The sequence below is a fragment of the Hemitrygon akajei genome, chromosome 7, assembly GCF_048418815.1.
Source record: "Hemitrygon akajei chromosome 7, sHemAka1.3, whole genome shotgun sequence".
Classification (NCBI taxonomy): Eukaryota; Metazoa; Chordata; class Chondrichthyes; order Myliobatiformes; family Dasyatidae; genus Hemitrygon; species Hemitrygon akajei.
Window position 1 is genome coordinate 14,163,980 of NC_133130.1, and position 22,769 is coordinate 14,186,748.

The window sequence follows — 22,769 nt, forward strand, 5'->3', positions numbered from 1 at the left end:
TTTATTTTCCCTCTCAGCCCCACTCTCCTGCCTTTGCCCATAACCGTTGACACCCTGACTACTTAAGGATCTATCAACCTCTGCTTTAAATAAACCCAGATGCAAAGAGCGATGTGATATGGACCATACAAACATGTAGGGTAAACTGGCATTGAGGTTGGCATTGATATTGTAGGCCGAAGGGCCTGTTCCTGTGTTACACTGTCCGATGAAGTCATAACAAGTGAGGACATATTTGCTATTGGTGTATTTTAATTTGTTATTGTTACGTGTATCAAGATGCCATCCTAACCATCATTCCAGACATAATGATACCAAGGTAGCCAAAAGACATCAGAGTACATAGTGAAGTGTTACAGTTACAGAGAAAGTGAAGAGCAGAGAGACAATAAGGTGCAATGGGCATGATAAGGTTTGAGAGATACAGGTTTCACCTTTCGCATATGAGAGATCCATTCGAGAGTTAGAAAGCCCTCCCTACTGTTGAGCAGACCTGCATGGAGAACTGCCAGAAGAAAGCAAAATCCATCATCAAGGATGGTTTCCCACCATTCAGGCCGTGCACTCCTCTCTAAGGAGGTACAGAAGCCTTAGGTCCCACACCGCTAGCTTCAGGAACAGTCACCACCCTCCAACAATCAGGTGTTGGAATCAGTGTGGATAATTTCACTCACCTGATCTCTGAATTGATTCCACAGCCTGTGGGCTCACTTTCAAGCACTTAACTACAGGTACTCATGTTCTCAGCATTATTTCATTATTTATTTGCACAATTTGCCTTTTTTGCACATCGGTTGTTTGTCGGTCTTTGTTTATGTATAGCTTTTCATAACTTCGATTGCATTTCTGTATTTGGTTGTGAGTGCCCACAAGAAAAATGAAACTCAATGTAGTATATGGTACACACACTTTGACAATGACGTTCCTTTCACTTTGACTTGACTTTATATCCTGAGCATCGCTGGAGCACAATAAGTCCAGACAGAGCCACAGGACCAAGATGCAAATGATGACAGAATTAGCCCATCGAGTCTACTCTGCCATTCTATCATGGCTGATCCAGTATATGTAACCTGTGACACTCTAACTAATCAAGAACCTCTCAACTCCCTTTTAAATATAATCAAGGACTTCACCTCTACAGCTGTCCATGGCAACAAATTCGATAGATTCACCTCAACAAATTACTCTTCATCTCCGTTCTAAATGGAGGTCCTCTGTACTGAGGCTGTGACCTCTGGTCCTAGACTCCCCCACTATGGGGAGCATCCTCTCCACTTTCAGTCTATCTCGACCTTCCAATATTTGATAGGTTTCAAAGAGATCCCGCCTCATTCTCCTAAACTGCAGTGAGTACAGACCCAGATCCATCAAACATTCCTCATATAATAAAAGACTTTTAATCCCAGGATAATTATTGTGAAGCACCTTTGAACCCTCTGCAACGTCAGCACATCCTTTCTTAAATAAGGGCGCCAAAACTGCTCACAATATTCCCAGTAAAAATATATATATGAAATGAGACCTCACCAGTGCCTTTTAAATCCTCAACGTACGGTATAGCCTTGCTTTTACGTTGTTGTGAACCTCCTCTGGACCCTATCCAATGCCAGAAAATACTTGGTCAGATCAGAGGCCCAAGATGATGTGGAGGATGTCACACCCATTCCTGAAAGCAATCACGGCCATTCCTGAACGATAGACACATGAGAGCTCCAGTGTGATACAACTGGGAAGACCAGACCTGAGGCTCAGGCTGTGCAGAGGCAGATAGCCGTCATGGAACAGCACAAATGGAAGTACTACGATAGAACAGTACAGCACAGGAACAGGCCCTTCGGTCCACAATTCAACCATCTAGTTCAAGTTGACAGGAAAAATCTGACAAAGTCCATCACCGAGGACATGCCCTCTTCTTATTGCTGCGATCAGGGAGGAGGTGCAGGAGCCTGAAGGCACACACACAGTGATTCAGGAACAGCTTCTTGCCCCTCCACCCCTGACATCAGATTTCTGAATGGACATTGAAGCCATGAACACTCCCTCACTACTTCTTTTTCTCTTTTTCCACTCATTTAATTTGTTTTTTAATATATATCTCGTTTCTTGGGTGGCGGGGTGGAGACGCTCCTTTCCTCGGCTACCCTGCAGATGACCCTTGGGCAATGTGTAGCACCAGTCAGGGGCAGGTGAAGTCATGGGAGAACCTGTGGATGGTCGTATGAGCCACTGGTACATATCACAAGTCCATAAGACTATAAGGCATAGGAGCAGAATCTGGCCATTGGGCCCATCAAGCCTGCTCTGCACCCATTGAGACCTAGCAATGTGACCACTGATGCCAGGCTGATGGTCTCTGAAGAGTATTGATAATGGTTGAGGTCACCCGTCTGGTAAAGGCATGCCCGGAAGGCGTCAATGGCAAACCAGTTTAGTAGAAAACTTTGCCAAGAACAATCATGGTCATGAGGCCATCATCCGCTCTGTCATCCAACACAGCACATCATCGTGATGATGATACCTCTTACTGTAATTTACAATAATAATGATGTTTTTTATTATTATGTGTTGCAGGGTTCTGCTGCTGTAAAATAACAGCTTTCATGTCATATGGCAATGATATTAAACTTATTCTGATGCTGATTCAAGATTGAGATTTACTTATCACACGTGCATCAAGACACAGAGTAAAATGCATTGCTTGCGTTAACAACCAACACACCCAAGCTGTCCCAAGCACATTCTTGGGTGGCGTTGGTTGCTGATTGAAACCCATTGGTTGGTGAAAGTCCTTGATAGAGTGAATGTGGAGAGGATGTTTCTATGGTGGGGGAGTCCAAGACCAGAGGACACAGCCTCAACATGGAGGGGCATTCTTTTAGAATGAAGATGAGGAGGAATTTCTTTAGCCAGAGAGTGCTGAATCTGTGAAATTCTTTGCCACAGGTGGCTGTGGAGGCCAAGTCTTTATGTATGTTTAAAGCAGAGGTTAATAGATTCTTGATTGGTCAGGGCATGAAGGGATGTGGGGAGAAGGCAGGAAATTGGGCCTGAGAAGGAAAATGGATCAGCTATGATAAAATGGCAGAGCAGATTCGATGGGCCAAATGGCCTCATTCTGTTCCTATATCTTATGGTCTTAATGCAAGCAACACATTTTACTGTATGTTTTAATGTACGCGCGATAAATCAACCTGCATCTGGTTTGTTATTGTCACAAGTACAGCGAAAAATTTGTGTTTGCGTGCCACCCAGACAGATCATTCCATTCATGAGAACACCGAGGTAATACAAAAAGAAAAATGCATAGAAATGAGTTGGACTCTGAGATAATAGCCCCAGGAAACACATCTACTCCCTGTGAATCCTGTCTGAATTGCGTTGAATAAACACGATGCAAACAGAAGATTTGGACATAGATGGAGCCACTGCCTTATGGTAACGAAAGAAGATTGTTTGCTCAAACCAGGAAGAAGGGAAGTTAACAGTACAATATACTGAGAAAATGATTTGGTCGTATGGGGTTTTATCTGGAGAAGAATACTATATCAGGTGGAATCCAGGTCAAAGTCAAGTTACATAGAATATAAGACAAATGAGTAGAATTAGTCCATTTGGCCCATCGAGTCTAGTCCACCATTCCATCATGGCTGATCCATTTCTCTCCCTCAGCTTCATTGTCTTGCCTTCTCTTTTTACACCCTGGCTAGTCATGAACCCATCAACCTCAGCCTTATATGCATCCAGTGACTTGGCTTCCACAGTCAACTGTGGCAATGAACTCCACATATTCACCACTCTCTAGTTAAAGAAATTCCACCTCATCTCCGTTCTAAATGGACTCTGCTCTATTCTGAGGCTGTGCCCTCTAGTCTTTGACTTCCCCACCTTAGGATGCATCCTTTCCACATCCACTACATCCACCTTTCAACATTCGATCGATGTCAATGAGATCCCCCCCCCCCCCCATTCTTCTGAATCCAGCGAGTACAGACCGATAGCTATCAATTCGCTGCTCATATGGTAACCCTTTCATTCCCAGTAACATGTTTGTGAGCCTCCTCTGAACGGTCTCCAATGCACATCTTTTCTGAAACAAGGGGCCCAGAACTGCTCACAATACTCCAAGTTATGCCTCACCAGTGCCTTATACAGGAACATAGAGTACTACAGTGCAGTACAGGCCCTTCAGCCCATTATGTCTGTGCCTAATACGATGGCATATTAAGATAGTCTCTTCTATATGCACATAGAACATACAACAAAGAATATTACAGCACAATCAGACAACGGCCCTACAGACAACAATCCTGTGTCCTTTTAACCTACTCGAAGATCAATCTGACACTCTGCTCCTACATAGCCTTCCATTTGTTTATCATCCATGTGCCTATCTAAGAGCCTCTGAGATGCCTCTCATAAATCCTTCTGTACCACCGCCCACAGCAGGGTGTTACACACACCCGCCACTCTCTATGTCTCTACGTAGACTCTCTACATCCGACATGGAGTCTAAAGTGGACAATGTTTTCTTCCAGGGCAAGTTGATAAATCTATCATGTTATTGTCACACGTACTGAGGCACAGTGCAAAACTTGCTGTTCATGCCGTTCATACCGATCAATTCATTACAACAGTCCCGGGACGCCACTAAGAAGGCAGTATGTGCGAGCAACTCAAATCAGAATCATCAGATATTCACGTTTTAGACCACTGCAGTTGAAATCCGCAGCTACAGCCATGGACAATACAGTGAGTAAGATTTACCAAAAACTGACGATTCAGCACTTCTTTTAATCCGGATGAAATTACGTGGCCAAGTAATTGCCCACTTTTCATGAAACGTCTCTTGGATGAGGTGAATGCTGGCAATTCTGTACAGACATTTATTAAAGTATTTAACATGACGGATGTTCTTTAGTGTATTGCTCAAGGGTGGGAGAAGGTAGAACCTTCAACACCAAAGAACGGCTGGCATAAGTTATGGCCTGCCTTGATGTTTGATCATGCACTCAAAGAAAAGCTTGACGATAATTGTACAGGATTCCGTGTACCAAAGGAAAAAGTAGTTGTTCATGATTTGCTTGTGTGTGCAAAAAGTGTTAGAGGACTTGCTTTCAAAGGTAGAGTAAGTAGTTGTAATGAAGGAAATCTACAGGAGTGGATGATTGTCAACGATGAAACACCAGCTGTGCATCACCTTACAGACCCAGAAATGACGGACAATGATGAAGATGGCAGTGATGATGATGGAACGGATGAAACTGAAAGATTGACAAGCTAATTGAGTTGCTGGGTGATTTAATCAAAGGGTTAGGGAAATGTATCTTCATGACGGAACAAGAACTAATGAATTTTTATTTGATGCAAGAGAAGTTACACAGGGAGATTTCAAAACACATGAAACAATTTCGCCTGGGTGGAATGTTTAAAAAGATAACTGAGAAGCAACATTCTTTGTGAGCACAGTAATTACTAAACACAGTAATTACTAAATTTACATTTAATGTTTTTTTAGTTAATGATCTTTTTTAAGCTTCTGCAGTCCACTTTTGCCATTATTATTGCGTGACCTCTTTTAACCCAGCAAAAACATTAATCCAGCAAGGCTCAGGAACCCAGGCTGCCAGAAAATTGGTGGACAACCTGTATATACTTACTGTCATTCACAGATTTTATTAGTATGTATTGTAATGTTAAGCTGCCACAGAACAACATATTGCATGACATATACCGGTGATATTAGACCTGATTCTGGTCCAGATAATAGCAAAGTGTAAAATGAAGTGTGAGAGCGTGATGTAGAGGGGTAATAGATAGAGGGGGTGGTGCTAACTAGAAAGGTGTGAGATTAACCATCTACAGGAATAAATGTCTATTTATTTATTTGTTTGTTTATTAATTATGCATTTTTACAATGCATCAAAACAAAAAACAATAAAGAAAAAGAGGTTTATACAGTGCAAAACAAACATATCAAAGTACAATTCATAACAATTAAGCAAAGCACCCACAGTAGAATCCTGTAAAGTTAGTTACCACCCCACCCTCCCACTACCCAACTCCAAGCCAACCTTACAATATATGAAAAAGTTGATCAGAACTATATCACCACAGGGCTGTATTTATAAAAAGGTGTATTGCCTACTACCTAAAAAACTCTAATATGTTTACACATCAAAAAACCCCATAAATCTTAACAGTAAGATGTATTTAATAAACCGTAAATTTTATTTATTTATTGAGATACAGTGTGGAATAGGCCCTTCCAGCCCTTCCAGCCTCTCCGTGGAGCAATTTCCTAATTTAACCCCAACCTAATCATGGGATAATTTACAATGACCAATTAGCCTACCAATTGGTATGTGTTTGGACTGTGAGAGGAATTCGATCACAGCAAGAACATACAAACTCCTTACAGGCCGTGGCGGGAACTGAACCCGAGTCACTGGTAAAGCATTGTGCTAGCCACTACGCCATCGCGTCATGCAGATGGTGTGAAGTTTTTGTTTTAATAGTTGAGTAGCATTTTCCAGAAGTGAGCTTTTAGAAAAGGTAGTGTTCAGGGTGGGTGTGTCCACAATGATTTTCTCTGCCTTCTTCTTTGCTCTGGACCTGAGGTGATGGTAGAAGGCAGCTAATGCCCGTTCCCAAAGAGCCAACAGTTCACTGTAGTTTTTATACATAGTAGGGGGATACTGTGCCAAATCAGACAGTAATGGCTGATCTGATCCAACAGGCCTGTTCCTCTCCTATACCATCTCATGATTCTGTGACTTCTATCACTAACTCTCTACATTTTACCCACCATTCTCAACACGCTGTGGCGCTCCTGCGCCTCCCTTCAAACTGCCTCTGGAGTGCAGGTTTTCAGCATGCCTGGAAGGGCATTCCAGTCCCCATCACTCTATTAAACCGCAAAGTTCCTGACAGCAAAACAGCTGTAGAATGAGTTCCTTGAACGGCACACCCGAGTTGATTTTGTGTTTTAAGGTGGGGTCAAGTGTTGAGCATTGAAATCTTCAGAACTCACATTTTTGTGGTTTTCAAAACAAGGAAATAAATGATAAAGATCAGAAATGTAACCAGGACTGTTCTGTCTGACTTATGAAATCAGTTACTTTCCCATTCTATTGGAGATGAACTTGCTAATAAGCCCCAAGGTTTATTTCTACACACTGAGTCTGTTCTCCTGTAATTTAAGAGGTCCCACCTTCTTTGTACTTGGAGGGGGGGGGGGGGCTGTTATTATAGCTTGATGTATTTTCAATAGTTGAAGACAAGTTGGAAGCACTTCCATGCAAAAGCACATTTTTTTGACATAAACTGTGTCACTGTTGATATACAATGGAGTACACAGAAAATTTGGGTAGTAATCTCGGGATTACTGCCTGTGCCACGCGACAGTGAGTATTGGAACAGAGTGAGGTGGAGGATAAATGCATGGCTGAGGGATTGGAGCAGGGGGCAGGGATTCAGATTTCTGGATCATTGGGACCTCTTTTGGGACAGGTGTGACCTGTACAAAAAGGACGGGTTGCACTTGAATCCAAGGGGAACCAATACCCTGGCAGGGAGGTTTGCTAAGGCTATTGGGGAGAGTTTAAACTAGACTTGCTGGGGGGTGGGAACCAAACTGAAGTGACGGAGGAAGGGGCAGTTGGCTCACAAATAGAGAAAGCTTGGAGACAGTGCGAGAGGGAGGATGGGCAGGTGATAGAGAAGGGATACACTCAGACCGATGGTTTGAGATGTGTCTATTTTAATGCAAGGAGTATAGCGAACAAAGCGGATGAGCTTAGAGCGTGGATCAGTACTTGGAGCTATGATGTTGTGGCCATTACAGAGACTTGGATGGCTCAGGGACAGCAATGGCTACTTTGAGTACCAGGTATTAGATGTCTCAGAAAGGACAGGGAGGGAGGCAAGAGGTGGGGGCTTGACACTGCTGATCAGTGATAGTGTCGCAGCTGTAGAAAAGAAGGAAGTCATGGAGGGATTGTCTACGGTGTCCCTGTGGGTGGAAGTTAGAAGCAGGAAGGGATCCATAACTTTATTGGATGTTTTTTATAGACCACCCAATAGTAACAGGGACATCGAGGAGCAGATAGGGAGACAGATTCTGGAACAGTGCAGTAATAACAGGGTTGTTGTAATGGGAGATTTTAATTTCCCCAATATTGATTGGCATCTCACTAGAGCAAGGGGTTTAGATGGGGTGGAGTTTGTGAGGTGTGTTCAGGAAGGTTTCCTGACACAGTATGTAGATAAACCTACAAGAGGAGAGGCTGTACTTGATCTGGTATTGGGAAATGAAGCTGGTCAGGTGTCAGATCTCTCAGTGGGAAAGTATTTTGGAGATAGTGATCATAATTCTATCTCCTTTGTTATAGCATTGGAGAGGGATAGGAAAGACGAGTTAGGGAAACATTTAGTTGGAGTAAGGGAAAATATGAGGTTATCAGGCAGAAACTTGGAAGCATAAATTGGGAGCAGATGTTCTCAGGGAAAGGTATGGCAGGAATGTGGCAAATGTTCAGGGGATATTTGCATGGCATTCTGCATAGGTAGGTTCCAATGAGACTGGGAAAGGATGGTAGGGTACAGGAACCATGGTGTACAAAGGCTGTTGTAAATTGAGTCAAGAAGAAAATAAGAGCTTACAAAAGGTTCAATAAGACTAAGTAATGGTTGGGATCTTGAAAATTATAAGGCTAGTAGAAAGGAGCTTAAGAATGAAATGAGGAGAGCCAGAAGAGGCCATGAGAAGGCCTTGGTGAGCAGGATTAAGGCATTCTACAAGTATCTGAAGAACAAAAGGATAAGACATGAGAGAATAGGACCAATCAAGTGTGACAGTGGAAAAAATATGTACGGAACAGGAGAAGATAGCGGAGGTACTTAATGAATACTGTGCTTCAGTATTCATTATGGAAGATAACCCTGGTGATTGTAGGGATGACTTACAACGGACTGAAAAGCTTGAGCATATAGACATTAAGAAAGAAGATGCGCTGGAGCTTTTGGAAAGCATCTAATTGAACAAGTCTCCTGGACCAGATGAGATATACTCCAGGCTACTGTGGCAGGCGAGGGAGGAGATTGCTAAGCCTCTGGCAATGATCTTTGCATCATCAATGGGGATAGGAGAGGTTCCAGAGGATTGGAGGGTTGCGGATGTTGTTCCCTTATTCAAGAAAGGGAGTAGGGAAAGCTCAGGAAATTATAGACCAGTGAGTCTTCCTTCAGTAAGTTGATGGAGAAGATCCTGACAGGCAGGATTTATGAACATTTGGAAAGGCATAATATGATTGGGAATAGTCAGCATGGCTTTGTCAAGGGCAGGTCGTGCCTTACGAGCCTGACTGAATTTTTTTGAGGATGTGACTAAACACATTGATGAAGGTAGAGTAGTAGATGTAGTGTATATGGATTTCAGCAAGGTATTTGATAAGGTACCCCATGCAAGGCTTATTGAGAAAGTCAGGAGGCATGGGATCCAAGGGGATCTTGCTTTGTGGATCCATAATTGACTTGCCCACAGAAGGCAAAGAGTGGTTGTAGATGGGTCATATTTTGCATGGAGGTTGGTGACCAGTGGTGTCCCTCAGGGATCTGTTCTGGGACCCCTTCTCTTTGTGATCTTTCTAAATGGCTTTAAGTGGAGGGACGGGTTAGTAAATGTGCCGATGACACAAAGGTTGGGGGTGTTGTGGATAGTGTGGAGGGTTGCTGAGGTTACAACAGGACATTGATAGGATGCAAAACTTGGTTGAGAAGTGACAGATGGAGTTCAAGCCAGATAAGTGTGAGGTGGTTCATTTTGGTAGGTCAAATATGATGGCAGAATTTAATATTAATGATAAGACTCTTGGCAGTGTGGAGGATCAGAGGGATCTTGGGGTGAGAGTTGATAGGACACTCAAAGTTGCTACGCAAGTTGACTGTATGATTAAGAAGGCATACGATGCATTGGCTTTCATCAACTGTGGGATTGAGTTTCGGAGCCGCGAGGTAATGTTCCATCTATATCAGACCCTGATCAGACCATACTTGAAGTACTGTGCTCAGTTATGGTCGCCTTCTACAAGAAGGATGTGGAAACTATAGAAAGGGTGCAGAAGAGATTTGCAAGGATGTTGCCTGGATTGGGGAGCATGCCTTATGAGAATAGGTTGAGTAAACTTGGCCTTATCTCCTTAGAGGATGAGAGGTGTCCTGATAGAGGTGTATAAGATGATGAGAGGCATTAATTGTGTGGATAGTTGGGGGCTTTTCCCCGGGGCTGAAATGACTAACATGAGAGGGCACAATTTTAAAGTGCTTGGAAGTAGGTACAGAGGAGATGTCAGGGGTAGTTTTTTTAATGCAAAGTGGTGAGCGCATGGAATGGGCTGCCGGCGACGGTGGTAGAGGCAGATACGATAGGGTCTTTTAAGAGACTCCTGGATAGGTACATGGAGCTTCCAAAACAGAGGGTTATGGGTAACCTGAGGTAATTTCTAAAGTAAGTACATGTTTGGCACAGCATTGTGGGCTGAAGGGCCTGTATTGCGCTGTAGATTTTCTATGTTTCTAAAATAAAGAACAACTTAGGGATAGAGCATTCATCCCTTCACGCCTGTGTCAATCATGAGGCTATATTAATCTAATCCCATCTGCCTACTCATACCCTTCCATCTATGTTTTTTTAAGGATCAGCTTTACTTGCCAGATATCTTCACGTGTATAGGAATTTGCTGTGGTGTGTTGGCACAGCATACAACAAAAAATAACATTCAACAATTATAAAGAGTAACAAATTATAGAGAAATAAAAAAAATGTATGTTTCCAAGTGCCTCAGACATTGCTAACGTGGACTCACTGGTCACTTTATTAGGTACCTCCAGTACCTAATGAGCTGGCCATGGGGTGTATGCTAATGGTCTTCTGCTACTGCACCCCATCTACCTCAAAGCGATGCTCTTCTACACATCATGGTTTAAAGTGTGGTTAGTTCAATAACCATTGCTTCCTGTCAGCTTGAACCAGTCTGGCCATTCTCCTCTGACCTCTCTCATTAACAAGGCGTTTTTGCCCACACAGCTGCCATCCACTGGATGGTTTTTGTTTTTCCACACCTTCTCTGTAAACTCTACAGACTGTTGTGCATGATAATCCCAAGAATTCAGCAGTTTCTAAGATACCCAAACCACCCTGTCTGGCACCATCAATCATTCCATGGTCAAAGTCACTCAGATCACATTTCTTCCCCATTCTGATCAACAACTGAACCTCTTGACCATGACTGCATGCTCTTACGCATTGAGCTGCTGCCACTTGATTGGCTGATCAGATATTTGCATTAATGAGCAGGCTTACCTGGTAAAGTGGTCACTGGGTTAATGTTAAAAAAACAGAACGGCATAGAAAAAGTACATAACTGTGTCAGTCATGAGGCTACATTAATCCAATGACATCTGCCGTTCATGGACCAAATGGATTCAAATGGTTTATGGATTAGGAACCAAAGATTAACTTTATTCATCATATACACTTACACGTATTAGGAATTTGATGTGTGTTAGCATGACATTCAACGATTATAGAGAATAAACAATTTCATAGAAACAAAAATGTACCTGTCTAAATTTCTCTAAATCACTGCTAGACAATCCACCTTCCACAGAACCCCAGACCTCACATTGCAGGCACCCACCACTCTGTGTAAAATAATCCAATATTCAACGTAATTCATTATCAAAGTACATAGATGTCACCATATACAGCCCTGAGATTCACTTAATTATGAGCATTCGCAGTAAGTGCAAAGAAACAACAAAAAAAGCAAACAAAATAATAATAATAAATAAATAAACAATAAATATTGAGAACATGAGATGAGGAGTCCTTGAAAGTGTGTCCGTGAGTTATGGGAACAGTTCAGTGATGGGGCGAGTGAAGTTATCCCCTCTGGTTCGAAAGCCTGATGATTAATGGGTAGTAACAGTTCCTCAAACTGGTGATGTGGGTCCTGTGGTACCTCCTTCCTGATGGCAGCAGCGAGAAGAGAGCTTGGCCTGACATGGTGGGGGTCTTTGCTGATGGATGCTGCTGTCCAGTGACAGTCCTCTGTGTAGATGTGCTCAATGCTGGGGAGGGCTTTACCTGTGAAGGACTGGGCTGAATCCACAAATTTCTGCTTCTTGTCTTAAACCCAGACTCTGGTGTTTATATTATGTTCTATGTTCTGTGATAAAGGGCATAGATAGTATGGTGAGGAGGGCATGGCTGATATATTTTTTCCACAGTTGAATTATCTATTGCAAGAGGGCATGTATTTAAGGTGAGAGGGGTAAAGTTCAAAGGAAACGTCTGGGGCAAGTTGCTTTTTTTTTTAACAGAGAGTGGCAGGTGCCTGGAACCCGCAGTCAGGGATGCCGAGAGAGGCAGATATGATAGAGGTGCTTAAGAAACTCTTAAATAGACCCATGGGAGGTATCTGGAGCACCTAGAGGAAACCCACATGCACACATGAAGGACGTATAAACTCCTTGCAGAGGACACCAAATTCCAACGCCCCGACCTATAATAGCATAACACTAACTACTAGGTCACAGCAGTTCCCTATGTTGCATGTTCTATAATACAAGCATAACACTCTGCGTCTGTGGAGCCAGAAAATGAGCTAATATTTCAGGTCCAAGGTTTATATTTTGAGGCTTGAGGTTTAAATTGGAGCTCTGGAAGTCAAGGCCCATTGGCTGGAGCTTGGAATCTGTTTATCTCTGAATCTCTGTGAGTCTGAGGTGGTGAATCTGTGGAATTCATTGTCACAGGCAGCTGTGGAGGTCAAGTCATTGAGTATATTTAAAGCGGAGTTTGATAGGTTCTTGATCAGTCAGGGTGTCAAAGGTTACAAGGAGATGGCTAAGAATGGGGTTGAGAGGGATAATAAATCAGCCATGATGGACTGACGGGGCAGATTCAAAGGGGTTAATCGTCTAATTCTCCTCCTATGTCTTATGGTTTTAAGGAAGTTAATAGCTAAATGTCTGTGAGCCTGAGTCCACTGGAAAATGGAGGCCTGTCCTAGGGCTGGAAGTGTGTGTGTGTGTGTGTGTGTGTGTGTGTGTGTGTGTGTGTGTGTGTGTGTGTGTGTGTGTGTGTGTGTGTGTGTGTGTGTGTGTGTGTGTGTGTGTGTGTGTGTGTGTGTGTGTGTGTGTGTGTGTGTGTGTGTGTGTGTGTGTGTGTGTGTGTGAGAGAGAGAGAGAGAGAGGGAGAGAGAGACAGAGAAAGTAGAGGAAAGGAGATTATTTTGTGGTTTTGTTGTGTTGGTGCGTGGCCAAGTGGTTAAGACATTGATCTAGTGATCTGAAGGTCGCTAGTTCGAGCCTTGGCTGAGGCTGTGTGAGTGTCCATGATCAAGGCACTTCCATGATCAGGTCCATGATCAGTTGCCCTCCCCTTGGGCAAAATCGGTGGTGTGGAGAGGGGAGACTTGCAGCAAGGGCAACTGCCGGTCTCCCATACAACCCTGCCCAGGTCTGCGCCCTTTCAAGGTGCAAATCCATGGTCTCTTGAGACTAACGGATGCCTATTGTTGCTTATTGTGTTCAGTGTTGTTCTGACGAGCATTATGGACAGGCTGCGTGGCAACACTTGCGGGCTGCCCCCAGCACATCTGTTGTTTGTTGATGCAAGTGACTTATTTCACTGTATGTTTTGATGTACGTGTGATAGATAAACTTGTATCTTGAGTCTTGGAGCCCAAGGTTGAAAGCCCTTCAGTCGCACTGGAGTAGTACCGTTTACCCTCCATACTGGCTTTCCATAACTAGTGTTAAGAGCACCCAGGACTCTGAACAACAGTACTTCCTAGTTTTTCATTATTAGAACATTCAGCATTTTCTCTTTTTTCCCTACCAATTTGTTGGTCAGTCTGTTTATGTATGCTTTCTCAAAAATGGTATTTATTTATTTAGAGATGTAGTCTAGGCACTTCTGGTCATTCACACTGCGTCGACAGCAATCCACTGATTTAACACTAACCTAATCACGGGACAATTTACAATAACCAATTACCTACTAACTGGGACATCTTTGCATGATGGGAGGACCTGAAGGAAAGCCACACACACACGGAGAGAATGTACAAATTTGCCTACAGAGGACAACATAATAGAGCTCCAGGCTCTGACACCCTGAGCTGTAATAGAGTCGCACTAATCTTGATGCTATCATTGCTCCAAATTACTAATGCCTTTCTTTCGCTATGGTTTGCATATGTCCCACTTTAATCTCTAACAGCCCTCCACACTATCCACAACACCGCCAATCTATGTGTCATCAGCAAACTTACTAACCCATCCCTCCACTTCCTCATCCAGATCATTTATAAAAATCATGAGAAGGGGTGCAAGAACAGATCCCTGAGGCACACCACTGGTCACCAACCTCCATGCAGAATATGACCCATCTACAACCACTCTTTGCCTTCTGTGGCCAAACCAGTTCTGGATCCACAAAGCAATGTCCCCTTGGATCTCATGCCTCCTTACTTTCTCAATAAGCCTGGCATGGGGTACCTTATCAAATGCCTTGCTGAAATCCATACACACTACATCTACTGCTCTTCCTTCATCAATGTGTTTAGTCACATCCTCAAAAAATTCAGTCAGACACGTAAGGCATGACCTGCCTTTGACAAAGCCATGCTGACTATTCCTAATCATATTATGCCTTTCCAAATGTTCATAAATCCTGCCTCTCAGGATCTCCTCCATCAACTTACCAACCACTAAAGTAAGACTCACTTGTCTATAATTTCCTGGGCTTTCTTTACCCCCTTTCTTGATTAAGGGAACAACACCCACAACTCTCCAATCCTCTGGAACCTCTCCCATCCCTACTGATGATGCAAAGGTCATTTCTAGAGGCTCAGCAATCTCCTCCCTCGCTTCCTACAGTAGCCTAGGGTACATCTCGACCGGTCGCGGTAACTTATCTAACTTGATGCTTTCCAAAAGCTTCAGCACATCCTCTTTCTTAATGTCTATATGGTCAAGCTTTTCAGTCTGCTGTAAGTCATCCCTTCAATCACCTACATCCTGTTCTGTAGTGAATACTGAAGCAAAGTACTCATTAAGTACCTCTGCTACCTCCTCCAGTTTCATACACACTTTTCCACTGTTACACTTGATTGGTCCTTTTCTCTCACTTCTTATCCTCTAGCTCCTCACATAATTGTAGAATGCCTTGGGGTCTTCCTTAATTCTGCTCGCTAAGGCATCCTCATGGCCCCTTCTGGCTCTCCTAATTTCATTCTTAAGCTCCTTCCTCCTAACCTTATAATTTTCTGAATCTCTGTCATTACCTAGTTTTTTGAACCTTTCATGAGCCTTTCTTTTCTTCTTGACTAGATTTACAACTGCCTTTGTACACTACAGTTTCTGTACCCTACCATCCTTTCCATCTCATTGGAACGTACCTACGCAGAATGCCACGCAAATATCTCCTGAATATTTGCCACACTTCTGCCGTACATTTCCCTGAGAACATCTGTTCCCAATTTATGCTTCCAAGTTCCTGCCTGATAGCCTCATATTTCCCCTTACTCCAATTAAACAATTTCCTAACTTGTCTGTTCCTATCCCTCTCCAAAGCTATGGTAAAGGAGATAGAATTGTGATCATTATCTCCAAAGTGCTCTCCCACTGAGAGATCTGACACTGACCAGGTTCATTTCCCAAAACCAGATCAAGTACAGCCTCTCCTCTTGTCTACATACTGTGTCAGGAAACCTTCCTGAACACACCTCACAAATTCCACCCCATCTGAACCCCTTGCTCTAGTGAAATGCCAATCAATATTGGGGAAATTAAAATCTCCCATTACAACAACCCTGTTATGACTGCACTGTTCCAGAATCTGTCTCCCTATCTGCTCCTCGATGTCCCTGTTACTATTGGCTGGTCTATAAAAAACACCCAGTAGAGTTATGGATCCCTTCCTGCTTCTAACTTCCACCCACAGAGACTCCATAGACAATCCCTCCATGACTTCCTTCTTTTCTACAGCTGCGACACTATCACTGATCAGCAGTGTCAAGCCCCCACCTCTTGCCTCCCTCCCTGTCCTTTCTGAAACATCTAAGTTGTCATTGCTGCCCCTGAGCATCCAAGTCTCTGTAATGGCCACAACATCATAGCTCCAAGTACTGATCCACGCTCTAAGCTCATCTGCTTTGTTCATGATGCTTCTTGCATTAAAATAGACACATCTCAAATGATCTCTTCAAGAGCGTATCTCCTCTCTATCACCTGCCTATCCTCCCTCTCTCTCTCTACAAGCTTTCTCTATTTGTGAGCCAACCACACCTTCCTCTGTCTCTTCAGTTCAGTTCCCACTCCCCAGCAATTCTAGTTTATATTCCCCGCCAGGATATTAGTCCCCCTCGGATTCAAGGGCAACCAGTCCTTTTTGTACAAACCACTGCCCCAAAAGAGGTCCCAATGATCCAGAAATCTGAATCCCTGACCCCTACTCCAATCCCTCAGCCACGCATTTATCCTCCACCTCACTCTATTCCTATACTCACTGTCACGTGGCACTGGCAGTAATCCCGAGATTACTACCTTTGAGGTCCTGCTTCTCAACTCCCTTCCTAACTCCCTGTAGTCTGTTTTCAGGACTTCTTTCCTTTCCCTGCCTCTGTCATTGGTACCAATATGTACCACGACCTCTGGCTGTTCTTCTTCCCACTTCAGGATATTGTGGATGCAATCAGAAACATCCCAGACCCTGGCAGCTGGGAAGCAAACTACCATCCGTGCTTCTTTCCGGCTTCCACAGAATCGTCTGTCTGACCCCCCTAACTGTAGAGTCCCCTATCACTACTGCCACCCTCTTCCTTTCCCTACCCTTCTGATCCACAGGGCCAGACTCTGTGCCAGAGGTGCAGCCACTGTTGCTTCCCTCAGGTAGGCTGCTCTCCCCCAACAATACTCAAACAGGAGTACTTACTGTTAAGGGGGACAGCCACAGGGGTGCTCTCTGGCCTCTGACTCCTGCCCTTCCCTCTCCTGACTGTTACCCACTTACCCGTCCTCCCGAGGCCCCGGTGTGACTACTTACCTATCGCTCCTCTCTAACACCTCCTCACTCTCCCTGACCAGACGAAGGTCATCGAGCTTCATCTCTAGTTCCCTAACCCTGTCCCTAAGGAGTTGCATCTAAATGTATGTGGTGTAGGTGTGGCTGTCCGGGAGGTTGTGAGTCTCCTGGACATCCCATGTCCAACACCCAGTACAGAACACTGGCCTCATAAACGTACTTCCTATTCCTATTCTTCACAAGTAACCTACCTGGCCTCGACCCATTATCACCAAAGCCCTCCTACTCTGACTCCCTCTACTCTGATGCCTGCTCCTCCAATGTCTGCTCTATAAAGCTGTCTTCCTTTTAAATGCTTCCCACTGGTCTAACTCTCTGACGTTCACGTGCCTGCACAGTTGTCCCTCCATCAAACCGCTGAAGAAAAACTGCTCTCCTTTCAAATTCTTCCTGCCAGTCTAACTCACTGGCTCCCACGCGCCTGCGCAGTCGTGCCTTGAACTAGATAACCTCAAGCTAGGTTCTGTCTGCCACATCATTATCCTGTGTGCATCCCATGAAGCCACTCACATAACAAGTTAGTTTCATAACATCAGCAATTTCAAGATCCCGGGTGTTAATCTCTCTGAGGATCTAACCTGGTCCCAGCATATCAATGCAACTATAAAGAAAGCAAGACATCAGCTATATTTCATTAGGACTTTGAAGAGATTTGGTATGTCACCAAAAACACTCACAACTTTCTGCATATGTACTGACGAGCGCCTTCTGACCGGCTCAACCTCTCTCTGGTATGGGAGACGAACGCACAGGATAGAAGCAAGCTGCAGAGAGCGGTAAGCTCAGTCAACTCTATCATGGGTACTAGCCTCCATAGTACCATAAGATATAGGAGCAGAAGTGGGCCATTCGGTCCATCGCGTCTGCTCCGCCATTCCATCATGGGCTGATCCAATTCTTCCAGTCATCCCCACTCCCCTGACTTCACCCCATACCCTTTGATGCCCTGGTTAATCAAGAACCTACCCATCTCTGCCTTAAATGCACCCAATGATTTGGCCTCCACAGCCACTCGTAGCAACAAATTCCACAGATTTACCACCCTCTGACTAAAGTAATTTCTCTGCATCTCAGTTCTAAATGGATGTCTTTCAATCCTGAAGTCGTGCCCTCTTGTCCTGGACTACCCTAACATGGGAAATAGCTTTACAATATTTAATTGGTTCAGGCTTCTTAACATTCGGAATGTTTCTGTGAGATCCCCCCTCATTTTCCTGAACTCCAGGGAATACAACCCAAGAGCTGCCAGACGTTCTTCATACGGTAACCCTTTCATTCCTGGAATCATTCTCGTGAATCTTCTCTGAACCCTCTCCAATGTCAGTACATCCTTTCTAAAGTAAGGAGTCAAAACTGCACACAATACTCCAAGTGTGGTCTCACGAGTGCCTTATAGAGCCTCAACATCACATCCCTGCTCTTATATTCTATACCTCTAGAAACGAATGCCAACATTGCATATGCCTTCTTCACAAGCAACTTAACCTGGAGGTTAAGCTTTAGGGTATCTTGCACAAGGACAACCTGGAGGTTAAGCTTTAGGGTATCTTGCACAAGGACTTCCAAGTCCCTTTGCATCTCTGCTTTTTGAATTCTTTCCCTATCTAAATAATAGTCTGCCCATTTATTTCTTCCACCAAAGTGCATGACCATACACTTTCCTACATTATATTTTGTTTGCCACTTCTTTGTCCATTCCCCTACACTGTCTAAGTCTCTCTGTAGGATCTCTGTTTCCTCAACACTACCTGCTCCTTTGTATCATTGGCAAATTTAGCCACAAATCCATTAATACCATAGTCCAAATCATTGACACGTGTGCATCCAGGATGCCTTCAGGGAGTGGTGGCTCAGAAAGGCGACATCCAACATTAAGGACTCCCATCATCCAGGGCATGCCCTCTTCTCATTGATACCATCAGGAGTGATGTAAAGAAGCCTAAAGGTACACACTCAATGAACTGGGGACAGCTTCTTCCACTTTGCCATCTGATTTCTGAATGGACATTGGACCCATGAACACTTCCTCACTACTTTTTATTATTTCCTTTCTTATGCACTACCTATTTAACTATTTAATAAATATATATATTTACAGTAATTCACAGTTTTCATTTTTTCTCTATTATCAGGCATTGCATTGTACTGCTGCCACAAAGTTAACAAATTTCACGACACTTTCATGGTGAATTGAGCCTGATTCTGAAACTCTAAACCTGACTTACAAAAGAGATGATCATAGATTGATCATATGAAGTTAGTTTATGGATCTATATTTTGCCACTATAGGTACTGAATTTGTATCCCCTACTTTATGGGAAGAGAGAGGAAGGAATATCTGGGGTCATGGAGATAAAGTAGGGGTTGTAACTGCGTCCCAAGCAATAGAGTAGAACTTAATTTCCACAAGGGCCTCACAAATAACTTCCAGCTTCTCACTACAACTCCCTTCCCCATCCACCCAGCTTCCCATTCGTGTTTCTTCAAATATCACTTGCCAGCTTGTACTCCTTCCCCTCCCCCATCTTCTTATTCCGGCTCCTTCACAATTCCTTTCCAGTCCTGATGAAGGGGGCCCCAGCCCAGAATGTCAACTGCTTATTCCCCTCCATCAATGCTGTCAAACCTGCTGAGGTCCTCCAGCATTTTGTGTCCGATTCCCAGTAATTTCATTTCTTTTCTCTCCGTCTAGAGGGCAGAGGTTCAAGGCAATGGGTAGGAGGTTTAGAGGGGATTTGAGGAAGGTTTTTTTTTTAAATCTAGAGGGTGGTTGAGCCTGTAGGGGTGGCAGAGCAGGGACTCACATGCCCAGTCATTCATGTGTAAAGCTGTCCCAAATATTGAGCACACCTACAAGGGACACTGCCACAGGATAGCAGCATCCCACAACATCCAGGCCATGCTCTCTTTTCACTGCTGCCATCAGGAAGGAGGTACAGGAGCCTCAGGTCCCACTCCACCAGCTTCAGGAACAGTTGTTACTCTTCATCCATCAGGCTCCTGAGCCAGGGTGGAAAACTGCACACACTCATCACACTACAAAACTGATTCCACAGCCTACAGATTGGCTTTCAAGGTCTCAACAGCCGATATTCTCATTGTTTAGCTTTGTTGTTAATATTTTGTTTTACTTTTGCATTTGCACAATTTGCACATTGGCTGTTTGCCCGTCTCTGTCGTGTGCTGCTTTTCATCGATTCTGTTGTGCTTCTTTATATTTACTGTGAATGCCCACAAGAAAATGAATCTCAGGGTTGTATATGGTGACATAGATGTTCTTTGATAATGAATTTACTTCGAGATCTTTGAACTTTTAACGGTTTAGATAAGATCTTGAAATGCAATGACATTGAGGGCTATGGACAGAGTGCTGAAAATGGGATTCATATGGGTAGGCGGTTGATGGCTAGTGTAGATAGGATGGACTGAAGCACTAGATTCCATGCTGTAGGATCGTAGGACTCCAGGGCTCTATACAATTGAGGGATGCATGCAAGAAGCATAGAACCTATGGATATTCAAGAAACTCGAAACTCATTTCAAACTTCAGTCATTCTCGATTGAATTCTGAAACATCTATCAAAGCTTTCAATAAAGAACAGAGCATCTGAGAGAAAGAGGGAGAGAGAGAGGCAGAGAATGGAAAAGAGAGGGGGCAGAAGATGAGGGAAGAGAGAAAAGAGAGAGGGGGAGAGAGAAAGAGAGAGGAGGGGAGAGAAGGAGGAGAGGGGAGAAATAAAGGAGAGTTAGAGAGTAAGGGGAGAGGAAGAAAGAGAGAGAGAGAAAGAAAGAGGGAGACAGAAAGAGGGGAAATGGAAAAGAGAGAGGCAGAGGGGAGGGAAGAAAGAAAAAAGGAAAAATAGAAAGAAACAGAGAGGGGGTGAAGGGGGAGGGAGAGACAGACAGACAAAGAGTGAGAGAGAGAGATAGAGTAAGTGAGAGAGAAAGAGTGGGGGTAGAGGCGAGAGGGGGTTGATTGTGGTGTATGAGAGAGAGATAGAGAGAGGGGAGACAGAGAGAGAGAAACAGAGAGTGGGAGACAGACAGAGAGGGAGGGGAGGAGAGTGAGAGAGAGAGGGGGGAGATTGAAAGACAGGGGAAATGGAAAAGAAAGATGTAGAAGGGAAGGGAATAAAGAAAAAGAAAGGAAGAGAGTGAGGGAAAGGACAGGAGAGGAGGAAGGAGGGGAGGAAGAGAGAAAGAAAGGAAACAGAGAGGGGGAAAGAGGGGGGAGGGAGAGAGATGGGGGAGGGACAGAAGACAGAAAGCGAGAAGGGGACAGAGGGGGAAGGGGAGAGAGAGAGCGTGGGGAGGGAGGGACAGAAGACAGAAAGAGAGAAGGGGACAGGGAAGGGAGGGAGAGAGAGGGTAGAGAGTGTGTGTGAGAGAGAGGGGGAGAGAGGGGGAGGGAGAGAGAGAGGGTAGAGAGTGTATGTGAGAGAGGGGGAGGGAGAGAGAGAGAGGGTAGAGAGTGTGTGAGAGAGAGAGAGGGAGAGAGAGGGGGAGGGAGAGAGAGAGGGGGTAGAGAGTGTGTGTGAGAGAGAGGGGGGAGTGAGAGGGCAAGACTGTGGAGGATTACAAGAAAGACAGAAATAGAGATTGAGAGAGCGGGGAGACGGGGTGGGGGGGGAGAGTGGGAAAGGACATTGGACAAGAAATTCAGAAAGAAAAGTGAGCAGAGAAGTGAGAGATCCACCACAAGACAGAAAATGAAGCAGAGAGATCAAGGATAAGAGTGAGAGGAGTGAGCTGGAAACAGAGCAAATGTGGAATTTGACGAGAAGTGAGAGGAAGAGGGAGAGGTGAATGGGCAGCCAGAGAGTTAGTGTAAAATGACAGCGTAGGACTGAAGAGGGGAGAATGTGTGTGAGAGAACAGGAGGATGAATGAAAGAACAGGATAGAATGATAAACAGTGTCAGGGTATAGAGTAAATAAGGACAAAAGAGAAATAGAGGAAAGGGTCTTCACAATACAGCTGAAACTCTTGAATCAAAACGATAAAACAAGATTATTTCTCATCCCTTCAGCCTACTCATAAAGATAAAATGTGTGCATCTTACCCATGAGAGCGTTACGTAGCTCCTGGATCTGTAAGATGGCTGTAGTATTGTTGTAAACCATTGTTAACTTAACGGAGACGGTCCCTCCAAGTAGCTCGAGGACTGAGCACAAGACAAGCAGCCGTGAGGTGGTCACCCCTCTCTCTCCCTTTCTCACAGAATAAAATGTTTCTTTTTGAAAATTCCCTTGCACCATTCAGTGAAGTGGAAACGGTTCTGTGTCAGACTTCCTGCTTTTGTACTTCAGTTTGTATCTGGCTCCTTATCAGCACACAACACCAATGTCAGTGAATGAAGCTGTTTCCTCACCACCATTTCCTAGAATAGAAATGCAGACAGGATGGATGGAAAGGGATAAAATATCGAGGTGAAGTGGCTTTTTCCACCAACTGTTCAGTAAACAGGCCAAGCATGTGCATGGGGTATTAGTATCAATACTCAGGTGGCTACAACTGACCATGAATTTCCCAGTCAGATGGCATCTTGGGAGAGTTCCACCCTTAGCCATTGTGAGAGCTAAGAATAGCGGAGAAAATTAAATGAATGGGAAAT

General features: G+C 44.1%; 1 protein-coding gene across 1 annotated transcript in view; it reads right to left on the minus strand.

The window, feature by feature from the left end:
- The window catches only part of LOC140730241 (myc target protein 1 homolog), a 59,542-nt gene extending 37,074 nt beyond the window's left edge, over positions 1-22,468 (minus strand). The window contains exon 1 of the mRNA XM_073050419.1: positions 22,218-22,468. Coding sequence (XP_072906520.1) covers positions 22,218-22,413 — 196 coding nt within the window. The 5' untranslated portion in view covers positions 22,414-22,468. The remainder of the gene's footprint in view (positions 1-22,217) is intronic.
- Between the last annotated feature and the right edge of the window lie 301 nt (positions 22,469-22,769).